General features: G+C 43.0%; 1 protein-coding gene across 1 annotated transcript in view; it reads right to left on the reverse strand.

Moving 5' to 3' along the window:
• Positions 1 to 13,281, reverse strand: part of LOC112897134 (transient receptor potential cation channel subfamily A member 1-like) — a 62,518-nt gene extending 49,237 nt beyond the window's left edge. Inside the window, 8 exon segments of the mRNA XM_025965343.1 lie at positions 5,918 to 6,073; positions 7,539 to 7,661; positions 8,371 to 8,457; positions 8,702 to 8,855; positions 9,733 to 9,825; positions 11,995 to 12,160; positions 12,261 to 12,331; positions 13,262 to 13,281. Of these exon segments, the coding sequence (XP_025821128.1) occupies positions 5,918 to 6,073; positions 7,539 to 7,661; positions 8,371 to 8,457; positions 8,702 to 8,855; positions 9,733 to 9,825; positions 11,995 to 12,160; positions 12,261 to 12,331; positions 13,262 to 13,281 (870 nt within the window).
• Positions 13,282 to 14,825: the final 1,544 nt, after the last annotated feature.

Genomic DNA, 14,825 nt, shown 5'->3' on the forward strand with positions numbered 1-14,825 from the left:
ATGTTCCCATGTCATATGTGGTTTGGATGGTAGTTGTTGTGATGATGTTTTTGAGGATGCATATTGATTACCTTTCGGTGTATATTTATTAGTATATACTTATTAAATATTCAAGAAACACCTAGACCAGCTGGCCACGCCGTTGTCGATTTAACGGCGCAGCCCTCTCACTCCGTTAGCGCGGCGCGTTCTCAAGTTCTTTGGCGGTAAACTGGTCACCGCCGCTGCTTCACCAACCCCCGCTCCGCTTCCTATAAATAGCGCTGCCTTGGCTCCGCTTGTCCCCGTCAAGGTCCAGAGCAATCTTCTTCCAAGTGAAGAAGCACGTCGGAGAGATCAGAGATCCAGTAGCTAGAGAGAGGAAGAGGCCTATGGAGGCTGTGCGTCAGCAGGAGGAGGCAGAGGGGAAGAGGCCTAGGGTGGAGGCGGCGCAGCCGGACGACGGCAGCCAGCTGGAGACTTCGACGTGCTGCCGCAGGACCTGGTGCTCTCCATCCTCGCCGCCGTGTCGGCGGCGGCGAAAAGCCGGCAGACCTCTTCTCCGCCATGTTTGTGTAAGTGCGCCGGCCGGACTGTGTGCTCTGATCGTGTTTTATTTTTCCCCTTTCTCTGGAAGGGATCGGATGCCCGAGCTGCGATGGCTTCGCAGGTGCAAGAAGTTCGGCAAACTGGGGATGAAGCCCGAGGTGCTGAAGGTGGCGTCCGCGGCGTGCGTGTCCGTGCGCGCCGGCAGGTGGTGCCCCGCCGCGGACAGCTTCCTTCGCCGCTGCAGCGACGCCGGCAACGCTGACGCCAACTTTCAGCTCGGCATGGTGCGCGTCTAAACTAATAGCTTCGTCTTGTTTCTACGCGAATCGACGATTCGTCGTCATCGATCTGCTTCTATCTGTCTGCCTCACGCCGACAGATCGAATTCTACTGCCTCCGGCGGCGCCGGCAAGGGTGGTCGCGCATGAAGGCGGCCATGAGGTCCGGCCACGCGGAGGTGACCTTCGCTGCGGCAGTCATCCGCCTCAATGGCACCGGCAGCCCCGCGGTCGATGACCGAGGCCCCCGCGCCGCCGCGCGGCTGTTCCTGCGCGCCGCGAGCAGCGGCCACATCGGCGCGCTCCGCGACCTCGGCTTCTGCGTGAGCAACGGCCTCGGCGTGCCCCCGGACCCCGCCGCCGGCCGCCGCCTCACCATCTGGGCCAACGTGCAGGAGCTGCGCGACAGGTACCCGGAGCCGGGGCCCGAGCGGGACGCCGCCCTCGCCCACGTCGGCAGCGCCCCCGGCTGCCTGTCCACCGGCTTCGGGTGCTTCGCCGCCGCGCCGCGCCGCCTCGAGTGGGCGCACCCGGCCAACAGGTTCCTGGGCGAGTGGTTCGCCGCGCGGCCGCCGGCGCCGCGGCTGCGGCTGCTGTGCTCGCTGCCCACCTGCGGGCGGCCCGAGACGCGGCGGCTCGAGTTCCGGCGGTGCACCGCGTGCGGCGTTTCGCGCTACTGCTCCCGCGCGTGCCAGGCGGCCGGTGCACTGGAGGATGGGGCACCGGGCGGAGTGCGTCCCCGTGCACCAGTGGCTCCTGGCCGCCATGGCCAACCAGGCCGCCGCCCATGTCGACGGCGCGCTTGCTGCTGCTGCTGCGCCTGGCAACGTCGCCGGCTTTCCTATCTAGAGGAGCAGAGCTATACTATATGGGTCATTATTTTCTATTGTCTTTCCGTTCCTGTAATGGTTATTTGTGGTTTGCTGCTTAATTACTTGCTTATATTGTGGTTGTGTTTGAACATATATGTGTATCCGCCGTGTCCTAAAGGATCGAACTAGTTCTTTCAGCACGCTCAAGAATATAATTCGCTGTTTTGCTTTGCGCTGAGTTATTGGGTGTGAGCGCCTACAAATTGTAACAAGATTGGAGTTGGAGACGCAAGTTCAGGAAGGAGCGCAAGTTCAGGCCGGGAGATTGTGCTCTCCTGGAACTTGGAGTTGTCCTCCCGGCCGATTGGAATTTGTCCTCCCGTTTCAGGTTGCCAGAACGCCACAGGTCTCTCCTTTTCCTCCGTTACGATCCCGGCCCCGTTACGGCGTCGCACCCGATGGGATTGGTCGATAGGAGTTGGAGATGCACGTTCAGGAAGGAGCGCAACCACACCATCTATCGGCAGGGCATCCGAGCACGCGCGACGACCGTACCTTGGGCGAGTGAGGCTCAAGTCTCGTGCTTCGCCACCCCACGACACCGGCCGCACTCGGTTTGTTTGCTGCCTAGACTAGAGGTCATCGTCATCACGCGGCTTCTACTAGGCCAACTTACAGGCAACAATAACGGGCAAGGGCTCTACTTGAAAGAAAAGAAAAACATCTGCAATTCTGACCTCCATGCCCACAAAGAATCATGGTAAACCTTCAAGTCACCCTAATTTGGGGTCGCCAAAAAGAAACTGACAACGTTTTTAACTGGGCTGACAAAAGTTCCGGTACTCCTGGGCAAAGCTTTCACAGTTTCATCGAGCCAATGACACTGCGGACAACTGTTTGGCGGCTTGAGATGCCTTCATGCAATCAACAGCCTCCCTGCGAAACAAAATACGCCGATTACTGAAGTGTTTTAGTCGCAGATGATTCTCCAGGGGATTCAAAGGGCAAACGCCACAAGGATACAAAATAACAGATAAAAGCATAGTTAGGTAAGCTGATTCTTAATTTTTCAAATAAGTCACTACACAATCTGATGAAATCGATTCTAGCTGCGGAAAGAACTATGGACACCAGAGAGGGAGAGAGGGATCCAGTTTGAGACAATCAAGAAATAAGTCACTACACAAGTGTTTACCACAACGCTTTCTCAATCTCAACATTTGCTGGATCCAGTTTGAGACCATCAAGAAATGCATCACATGCCTTTTCATAGTCCTGAAGATAAAAGGGTCACAGCATCGAAAAAATAAGGATTTGGCAGAGAAAATAAATTGATAGAAGGAAAAGTGTGTGTGTGTGTGTGTGTGTGTGTGTTGTCTTACGTTCAGTAACATTTGAGCAGCTCCTTGCAGGTAACAGGCTTTTGCCCAACCAGGGCGCTTCATCCTGCAAACCTGAGCGTCCATCAAAGCCCTGTCTCCTTCACCCAACTTAAGCCAACAGAGGCTACTATTTGAGAACAGGGTTGCATCATCTGGGCAGTGCCTTGCTGCCTACATAAAAAGAATGAGAATTGCCACCACCTACATATAACACTGCACTTCTCTTTTCTCAAACACGCAGCAGAGCTGCATGACATTTCATTAAAGAAGAAAGAGTGTAGTTAACCGCCCTAACACTACACTTCTCTCGGGTAAAGTACACAATAAACAGGTAGGGCAGCTCATTTACTAGAGTTGGAGTGGTAAGCTAGATCTTAATTAGCCGAGCCAAATTAGGATACATGTCCATGCTATATCATAACAGCTTTTTACAGATACTCCATCCAATCACAAACAAATGACGTTTTTGTGTTGTCTGAAGTCAATCATTTCCAACTTCAATTACAAATTATTTTTATGTGCTGAGTTTTGATATTTGAAAATGACACAGGTAGTCTTTTTTAATCAGAAAATAATAGTATACTTTTTTATGTATGTTATAAACATATTGTAGCAAAAATTACTGGTCAAAGTTGTGTCCTGGAGACCATGTCAATGCCCAAAACTTCATTTATTTATGACTTGAGGGAGTATACTTTAAGATGCTGTAGTTATAATTGAAATTTTGTAGTAAATCTATAGTACGATATTCTAGCAAAGTTTTCTAACAATGATGAGATTGCCAAAAGTTTTCCACAATGCAATTCTGTTACTAATGCAGAAAACTTAGTAGCATTGACACTTAGTCACAACAGTGATCGCCTTCATTAGCAGCCCATGCGGGAGTAGCATTATTAACTTTCCTGCATAAAAGAATTAACTACCCACGCTAGTACAGAATATGCCTTTAGTCCCGGTTTCCGAACTGGGACCAGAAGTCCATAACCGGGACTAAAGGTTGTGCATGGCTGAAAAAATAATTGTCGCAAGCCAACCTAAACTCTGCAGTTCGCAGGACTCGAACCTGAGACTCTAGTTATATATCACCTCGCGCATAGCTTCCTTTCCATCCCAGCTACACAGTATATATGACTCTAGTTAGGATATTTTTACTTTAAACTAACCCGTGGATAACCTGTGGATACGGTCACCTTTTAGTTTCAGTTGGTGTCACCAACTGGAATTAAAAGAGAGACTTTTAATCCCGGTTGGAGGCTCCAACCGGGACTAAAGATCCCTCCCACCCACTGGTCGTTGGATCCGGGACTAATGCCTACATTAGTCTCGGGCCCAACATCAGCCGGGACAAATATCAACAACGAAAGATGTTTTCTGTACCAGTGACAGAAACAAATTAAACAAAATGGAACTAGCATAAAGGAGAGCACATACATTGTAATATTACTAAACCTTACTAGACATCAAAACTAATATAAACCATGTATGGATGCTTTAGTCTGGCCGTCATATTCAAGGGATGGACCCAGTAATAATATGCAGTAGTTAATTTTGATGTGTTAAGCTCCTGTTGATATTACTACTATTTGGAAAATTAAGTTCATGGCTTTTTTATGGTTACTATCTCACAAAATAATGATCGGATAATTTGAAGAAAAGAGAAGTAGAGAAATCTTCACATTGCTAAGAGCATGAATCTGCTAGCCATCTTTGGCCCCAGTTAAACTACCCACCTCGCAGTGTCCCGCCCCCCCCCCCCCCCCCCATCTGTTGTTTGTAGGGCTCTGTGGGAGTATGCTTCTGAATTTGTAGGATATGAGGTTGGAAAAAAATTATAAGGAAGTCGCTGGTAGATGGTTGAGTCACAAAATGTTTGCAATAATGCATATGCCATTTTGGCCATGTCTATATGGTGGTTTTGGCTAACTAGGAATGAATTTATATTTCGGAAACTGAGTTGGCAGGACATAGAAATGTGTTGTGAATCAAGATGAAGAGTATGGGATGTTGGCTACCTATCTAAAAGGATAGGTTAACAGAAATGGAGTTATTGTGTGGCTTACTGGAAACAAATTCAAGATACTCCTGAAGTGGCATAAGAAAATTCTGAAGGCAATCCAGATGTGTGTCAACTAACAGCTGAAGTCGAGTTCAAAAAGGATCGGAGAGGTTAAATATAATGGTAATCGGTAGTTACAATTTTTGTTCTTGGCCATGTGCTGGTAAGCTGATGAGGTGTTATGTGGGGACACCAATACTCAAGGCGTAGCAAGGACACCAAGAAGTCGCTAGCCAAGAATCCAGAAGAGGCTACGGCTTAGTTAAATTAGGGATTGTTAGTTGGTTTGTTTATGTAGTTAGTTGTTAGATGGAGGACATTGGTAATTAGAGATTGAGCTTGTTAGCTTTAAGATAAGATGTTTGGTTAGTTTGGAAGCTTGAAAGAGGGATAGAGGGTTCGGTCCATATAAATACAGACCGTGTACTTGGAACATCAAGCAATAGAATCTAGCTCCCCTTGGAACATCAAGCAATAGAAGGGACTTGATCACTTGATTCCTTCCCTCTGTCGTCTCCTGGCCATTACATGTGGCATATGTAGGAAGTGATGTAGAGCCGTACAAGACTGTAGGTCTGTATTGCTCACTATCACAATGCGCACTCGGTGGCTTGCCAAACATTTTGTCGACTGTTGAAAACTCTATGCTGTAAACTACTAGTCTTGTTCGATCGAAATGGGGCAGGGTTGTGGCCTGTATTTCTTAAAACTAATACAAATCATACAAACTGTAAATTTAGATATCATGCAACAGCAGATTAAGTGTAGGCTAAGAGAGATGATGCAATAATACCATTATTATCCAATGGTAACACAAACCGACAAAACGGAACTAAATTGACAATGATGTCTCGGTCGTACCTCCATCGATAGCATTGATTTCACATAACTTATTATCCCATCAATGCTCCAATCATCATGCACATATGGAACACGAGAAGTTACTGGAAATAAAATTGCAACGTCTTTAATCCTTCTGTTCTTATTTGCAGCAATTTCAATTGGCAGGTTACCAAACTGTTAAGGGGAAACGAATATAAATTTTACAGTAGCATTTGCAGAAAGACAACAAAAATAACAGAAGTGCAACCTGTAAGCATGAACACAAGGTCTGTGATAATACATGTAGAAATTTTAGTACTGCAGTTTAGGGGAAAACGGGAAAAAAGAACACCTTCAATTTCAATACAGCTAAACTTTACAGTGGTACAAATTACATAGGATTCTGACCTGAACCTCACAAGTAGTGCCTCGAGCTCAAAGAACTAAAAAGAACTCGCTAGTCATTGTACTAAAATCACCACCACAGTTACTCAAACCAAACAAACTGGATATCTGGAGCTGAAGAGATCAGATTCAATCATCTAACCTTTTAAACTTTCACTCCACCTCTCAGTATTCCTCCACATTATAGTTACTAATGGCTTGTTGCTTCATCAGTCCAGCCAAGGAACAATAGACTATGATAGGAAGCAAAACTAAGCCCATCATGACACTAAAACACAACTTTTCTCTGACAATGAGTAACTCTACAACAATTCAGACCATATGGGTGATACAAATAATAATGATTACCTAGAATAATGTTAATCATCTAATGTTCACAATCATGTGGATAAAAATGGTAACAATATTTAACAATTATCATAACAAAAACTTGATCATCGATGTCTATTGCAATATATTTGCATAACACCATAAAAGAAAAGTTCATATAATTTCCATATCAGAGATACGAATAGCCATGATGATATTCTTAGTCAAATATGTGATTATTCAACTGCAAGCAATTTAGAACACCACTTTACAGGAATGACCATTTTTTGACATTGTGTTAGAAGTTTACTCGAGATAACAGACTAAAATCTTGCAAGATGGCACAAAACTTTAGACATAAGCTAACAAGCTATTAAATATAAAAACCTAAAATTCAATCTCTCAACAAACTCACATTTATAGACCATTATACCAAGAAATATTGCCTGTAGAAAATCACAGCTCATATTAATTATAAACAATCTAAGATTTACCATGTGGATAATCTGTTTAGTTATGACGGAAAGATCTAAACACAAGAACAAAAATCTTAATCTAAGCCAAAAATAGGGTGTCAGCATGACATTGACATCATCTCACATGGATCCATAAGATAAGTAGATGAATAAAGAGAACTAAATATATATATATATACTTTGTTCGAACAACAGGTCGATGTCCACAAGGTATTTGCACTTATAATCGGTTGTGCATTTTGGAAGAAAAAAAATCATGGTCACTAAGGACAATTTGGAACCATTCATGGCATTCACAGATTGACTTTGAGAAGGAAACAGAAACCTAGATTACTAAGTTCTCCTTATTACTATTAGCAAAAATTCACAGTTTTGCAAAGGTTACTTAACATTTTCTTGTGTCTGAAAAGTAACTCCATGGTTTGTGAAACAACAAGCATGTGGCAGCGAAGCGAAAAGTAAGAACTTACATCATCATGAAAATTAGGATCTGCACCAGCCTCCAGTAAGCACTCGTAGAAGTCAGTTAAGCCTTTTTTGACAGCAAATAATAGGGGGGTTATAGTCCCAACACCCTTCACATCAGCACCAGCCTAACACAAATAATGATGCAAATAACTGACTTTCATTATTTGAGATTACAAGTTCAGCAGAGAAATCACCGACTTTTCCAAAGGAAAATAACTCTTGTAACACCATTCCCAAATGGACAGCTTTGCAGACATGCCACTCTTTTGTGGATTACTCTTTTAGCACTCTGTAGTTTTCAAGTTTGCTTTGTTATACCACTTCAAAAACTTGACATATGTCAAACAACTCATCATCTCCTACAGTCTCTTCCTATGTTTGGCCCTTTTGACACACCTCAGAGCAGACCGACACAACCTCGCTTAGGAGCCACCCAGGAAGCTCCAAGCTAGCAGCAAGTGTGTTGGCCAGATCTGGTGCGCACACTACCAAACAGGCCTAAATCATAGTGGTAGATGAAACAAAACAACATTAATCCGCGGGGGGCGGGGGCGGGGGTGGGGGCGTGCTTTGAGAATATTGGATATGTGCCCCAAAAGTCGAATTATCTTAACTCTCTGGTCACCTATATTGAAGATCAATGGTTGAGAAGACAACTGAATTCACTAAGGTAGGAAGATGCACAAGTTTAACAAGGGTATATGGTTATTTTGTATTTTTAATTCATTCATGTGCAAAGAGCTCAAATGTGAAATAAAAAAAATTAATGAGGGGATAGTTAGTGATCTTATCAAGAGTTCAAAGAAAAACAATGTCTGTGAGATGAATGCATACCTTAACCAGAAGCTTCACACATTCCAGTGAGCCAGCAGTAAAAGCGGCAATAAGAGGTGTGTATACACTGTTTGCAACCTTGATACACTGACAACAAGGACTGGAAAAATCAGTGCCTTACATGATGAAAGATAGCAGAAATATTTGGTCTTCGAAACAGGTTTTTTTTAATTTTTTGCAATCAGATTTTGAAAGAGGAATACCATGTTAACCAACCTTAACGAAAAAAAAGTGGACAAAAGAAAGTAGTCCGTTCCACCAGACAAAAAAGAACTTGTAATCAATAATGTGGACCTTGTTATTATAAGGGATAGACAAGCTAGTGACATACATCTGCATGGTTGTCCAACAAAACCTTCATAGCATTATACTGCTTACAGGCAGCAGCCATATGCAGTGGCGTCGATCCAATACCAAAAAATAAATGAATATCAGCTCCTTTTGAGAGTAAGGCTTTTACTATTTCACAATTTCCTAAATCAGAAATATAGAATACAGCAGGTTATTAGTTAATAATTACACAAGCATAAAAATATAGAGCATTCCACAGGCTATCTGGAAATACAGAATATCAATAAGTTATTTGCTGTTGTCTCTCTTTCCTATATCTAAACATTAAGATTATGCTCCCTCCATCCACCAATGCAACCCATATATTGACTCATAAATGTAAAACTTCGTCATATTTGACCAACAACAGTTAATATTTTTAAGACGATGTTGATTTTATAGCAATGGACAATACATTTTGTAAGGGAAATAATTGGTAAAAAATTGTACTTGGGAAGACTTACTCAAATAAAACTATGCCTTACAATAATGGATAGACCTAGTGCGTAATATACCTCCCAAGGTTAAGAGTTTCATCTTAATAAGTTTTTCGTGTTCAACATCAGATCTGAAGTTTATTCAGTTACTCTAGGAACTAAATGTGAAATAATTATGCTTGAACTTATGGACAAGTAAATAGTTGGATTTTGTACACACTTGATCGATGTCTGTACAGATAACATTTTGTTAGATGAAGAGTACAAATGCATAATGCATATATCTTGATAATGACAACTTTTTAGACTTAAAGGTAGCAATTAAATAGCTCATTCATCAGAGAAATCCCTCCTACTCACGTGACATTATTATAGCTTCACACAACCATAGCCAATAAAGACACAGCCCATTTCCCTTTTTATTACCTACAAACTATATGCCATAATCTGGTTCAAATTTCATTACATCACTCTAAACAAATAAATAAAGAGCTTTTAAGACATAGTGTCACGCACACGTAGGAAAGAGATAAGTATACATAGGGAGAGACCTCCTGCAGCTGCTAAATGGAGAGGGGTGGACCCATTTGCATCAGGCTTATCCGGATTAGCACCATGATCCAGAAGATATTGTACGGTATCCACAGTGTCACCACGAACTGCATAGACCAGAGGTGTCTCTCCTACAAGGAAACATCAAGAGTAGAAATATACTGCATAAGAAACTCATAAAATAAACAATATAAATTAGGAATAATCCAAAATGAAATTCATACCAGAAACAAAAGCTATTTAAACATGCATCTGTGGCCAAAAATATACATAGAAAATTATTATATACAATAGGATATTCAGAGTTCATAAAGGATGTGACATTTATGTCGCAGGTACCATACACGAACATATCTTGGCACATGACACTGACACTTTACATAGAAAACAGACAGGTAGCACCCAAAGGCCATGACAAAATATTAACAAGCACTGAGAAAATTAGTCTAACAGTACCTATGTGCCCACATAATCAAATAAGCGACATATTATTCAACTTCAGTATGTGCATTCTATGTGATGTTGGGGGGCGCCACCTTCGGATCGCGCCGAAGGGTCAGATGATGAAGGGCAACGGCGACGCTCTAGGGCCTCGTGAACAAATCATGGGTCTTCAGTCGGAGCCGAAGAGTCACAGAAACAAAGACCTCCCGAAGGATCATCGAGCAAAGCCAACACTGCAACCAAGCCGGCGAAGGTGCCAAGAAGTCTTGGGGCCGAAGGCCCGTAGCGTAGGGGATTAGCAAGTCGAGCTGGGGCTGAAGGCCATGATAAGCTGTAAAGGGGGCTTAGATAGGAAATTACTGTTTGCCCTTAGAATATTCTTCGAATATAGTTGTTGGGGGGCAAAAAGGTGTAATTACGTTCTGATGGGATGGATTCCTATTGAAGAGAGAATTATTTGGTATCAACGGAAGACGTCTCTTTCTTCCGTCGTGCCTTCAGGGTTCGTTCTACGGGCTGTCGTGGTGCCTCTTCGTCCGAAGGGTACCCTCCACCAACAATTGGTACCCTCCACCAACATGTGAATTGCCATAAAGTTAGATGCTTTAATAAGAATAAAACAAGCAGATATTAGTATACAATTAAAATGCCTGAACCAATGAAATCCAGATGTTTCTGCTGGAACTAAAGCCAGGTACTTATACGGGTGGTGCACATAAGGAGAAAAAGTTAGTCATTTTTCGTAGAAATCAAATTGATGCATCGAAAGAAAAACAAGCTGGCAGCATTTTCGGGGGTAAAAGTGTACTGAAGCTAGCATCATTAAAATTTCTACTTATGCAACTGTTCCAACAGTATATGCTGCCTCTGGAACAAATGGACTTCTAAAATTAATCCAAACAAGGTAATTGATATATATCCGGGTCCATTGCCAAGTTTAAGCCTTGGATTTCTCAAAAGAAGTTATATCCAGAGGCTAAACATGTGTGTCGTTTTGGCATGAATTAGCTCAAGTTCCCTTCCCAATAGAAAACTTAGAAACCAGAAGAGGTACATGATCTGAGGCCCTGTTCGTTTCATACCCTCTAAAGTTTAGACCCATCACATCAAAGAGAATCTTGCTATTTAGAAGTATTAAATAAAATATATTTATAAAACTTTTTGCACAGCTGGGTGCTAATTCGCGAGACAAATTTAATGAGCCTAATTAATCCATAATTTGCCACAGTGATGCTACAGTAATCATCCGCTAATCATGGACTAATATACCTCGTTAGATTCGTCTCGCGAATTAGCACTGGGGTTCTGCAATTAGTTTTGTAATTAGATTTTATTTAATACTTCTAAATGACAAGATTCTCTTTCATGTGACCCCTCTAAACTTTAGACCCCAGGAAACGAACACACCCTGAGTTCACCTAAAGTTCTTAACATCCTTCAAGGTTAATCTACAAAACATTTTCTGCGTAGTTGTAGAGCCTGCCAAACCAGAACATGGAATAGGGAAACCACATTGATAGAAGCAATATTTCACATTATCATGCATCGGCATCATGTAAACTAGGTGAAACCCAACTCAATCAGATATCCAGCTTCAAGCTCATGGATTGAAAGTAGATGATGAACAGCTTCATTTCATGCTCCAAAGAAGCAGACAACGAATCCATCACATTGTGTTCACAATATACACATGCGGATGAATGAAACCAACTACCACAGAAATTGCGGTGCCTTCGTAATGTCACCTCAGCAAAGTGCACCAATCGCAAGCCAACAATGCCAAAAAAAAAACTCTGGTCCAGAGAGGTGACCATATATATCTACAACGATTAGGCAGAGAAGGGTAAAGGAAAACCACCACTCATCAGCAGCGTTGACGTCTTGATGGAGCTCCTCGACCAGGTACGCGCACAGCGCCGTCCTCCCGGGGAAGGCAGCGATGTGCAGCGCCCCGGCACCATGGTCCTTGACAGCCGCCACTGTCTGCCCGAGGCGGCCCTTCCCAGCATCCAGCACGCTAGCTATCTCTGCCGGCGGGCGACACAGATCAACAAAATTCGGAACCCCAAACCCCCAAAACAAAAAATCAGCACGTGATAGAGCACCACCGACGGCGCGCGCACGTACTCTTGAAGCGCTGGAGGTCGCCGTCGGCCGCCGCCTGGAGGAGCCGCCGCTTCAATTCGGCGCGCCAGGAGCTGCAGGTGGAGAAGAGGGCAGGGAATACAAAACCGCTTGATAATCGCGATTATCGGTGAAATTTATCGTTACCGATGCTAGCTGAGAACGTAAACCGACTGAAATTTCGCTAGATTTCAATGAAAAATTCAAAAAATTTAAAAAAATTTATAAAAAGTAGAGAACTTATTTTTATAAAAAACTAGACCTTCTCTTGATTCCAGAATGTTGTCACATATTAAAAGCAACAATTGTTTGCTTAGAGAAAAAAATATTTTTATCTAACTACCTGTTACGATCCACTAACTCGTTAACCCGTTAACCTTTCCACCACACTGTGGCCTCACGAGGACCACAGTCACTCTCTCTCCAATCTTCTGTCCAACCTCCTGTCCCTTGTCTCTTTCCCCTGGCTCTCACTTTCCTCACATGCGCGCAAGCACGGAGCATCCCTTGTCCCTTTCCAGTTCACTTTCCCCTGCCTCTCACTTTCCTCACACGCGCTCCAATTCACTTTCCCCTGCCTCTCACTTTCCTCACACGCGCGCAAGCACAGAGCAAGAGAGCGGGCGATTTCAGCTCCGTTCACTGATTTTCGTGCGATTAAGGCCGATAATCAATGTATGTGCGCCGATTATCGATGATGCTGCAGCTGGGAGCGAGGGAGCTGTAATCGTTGCATCGATATTCGAGGTAAATCGTTGATTAGCGATTTGTATCGGACGATATTCAGTTCAGTTTAGCTTCTTATTTATCTGTACTCACTGATTTGGCTAAATATATTATAGTGGTATAGAATATTTCTTGAATGGTTGGTTGTATCACAGATTTAATATGCCTTATGTTGTTTGTTAGCACTGTGTTATCCTACTTTTTGTTAGGTTCTCCAAGTTAGTTGTAGGTGTTTTCCTGATATATGTTTGTGAACTCCGTTTGCTGAATTGTGCCACCTTTTGAGAGATTTTCTCATGTCACTGAAGTGAAAACTTCAAGCCCCCATCTGTTGGGAAGAATAGGAAATGAAATCTTGCTCCAGAATAGCGTACTACTGGATGGTTTAGACAGTATTATTTACCCTTTGTCCAAGGTTATTTCCTCCAAAATTTTATTGCTTCATTTTGAGAAGCTAAGCTATATTGCTTTATGATATCTCTGGCCCATTTGCTGAAAATAGTACACATATTGTACTATTATACTAAAACAGAAGAGCCTTAGTTAGTTACTTTACATGTCTGAACGATATGCACTTTAATTTTCGTAAAATGTAAACTGCAGTGTTAGATATTAGTTCTGGGAAAAAGTTTATTGTTGTACAAAATGCTATGTTAAATAGGAAAACAAGGTGCATGCCTTTACTTTATTTTGTATGCCTAAATGGTACAAATTAAGAGTAAGTATCATTTATTCGTAGCATAATTTTGACACAGACATTGTTTGATTTCCCTCTTGTAGGTGAATGTCTGATAATCAGGACTTAGTTTGGGAACATGGAGATAAGATTGGCATTGGCTTCAAGTGCAAGTATTGTCGTGTTGAAAAGGGTGGAGGTGGGGCAACACGGCTAAAGGAGCATTTGGCACACCAAGGGAAGAATGTGAGGTATTGTCCCAATGTTCCTAAAGAAGTGAAGGAGTACTTCGGGCTTCAGATCGACAATAACAAGCAAAGAACGAAAGCAAGATATCGTCGAAAGCTAAGAGAAGATGAAGCAGCTAGAACTAAATATGTGGACTTGGAGACTGAGAATGACGACCATGATTTGGAAGCTGCTCTCCGACAGTCGAGAGAAGAGCATGAGTATAGAGAGAGGGCTGGTCAACGATATGAGAGAGGTGGTGGTTCCAGATCAGGGCAAGTGAAAGGTATGCTCCCATCTATGCTCACTAGGAGCAAGACACAAGTGCCAGACCGTGTGAGAGACTACAATCTTGCTTCTGCCTCTGGCCCAAGACAACCACGAATTGATACAGGCCCATGGACGGAAAAGGGGAGAGGGGCCAAGAGCAAGATTGGGAGAGCGTGGGCGAAATTTTGCCATGCGACTGGTATACCTGGCAAGAAATTAGATGACCCTTACTTTAGGGCAGCTTTCATGGAGACCCAAAAATATGGTGAGATTGTATGCATGTGCTAGTTTGCGTACTATTACATCTATGTTTATTTTGTGTTAACATGTTTGTGTGACAATGTAGGTACTGGAGTGAAACCACCTACTGGGAGGGAGGTTGATGGAGTTTACTTAGACGAGAATGAGAAAGAGATCATAAAAGAGATCGACAAGTGGAAGCAGGAATGGTCTACTTATGGTGTAACAATCATGTGTGATTCATGGACTGGTCCAACCCGCATGAGTGTCATAAATTTTTTGTTGTACTGCAATGGCACTATGTACTTTTGGAAGTCGTTTGATGCCACAGGATATTCACAGGATGCTGATTTTATTCTTAAGGTACGTCGAACTTGGATCCATTGGATTCACAGAATATCGTATGATTTTATTCACACAATATTCAT

This window comes from Panicum hallii, chromosome 1 (assembly GCF_002211085.1).
Source record: "Panicum hallii strain FIL2 chromosome 1, PHallii_v3.1, whole genome shotgun sequence".
Classification (NCBI taxonomy): domain Eukaryota; kingdom Viridiplantae; phylum Streptophyta; class Magnoliopsida; order Poales; family Poaceae; genus Panicum; species Panicum hallii.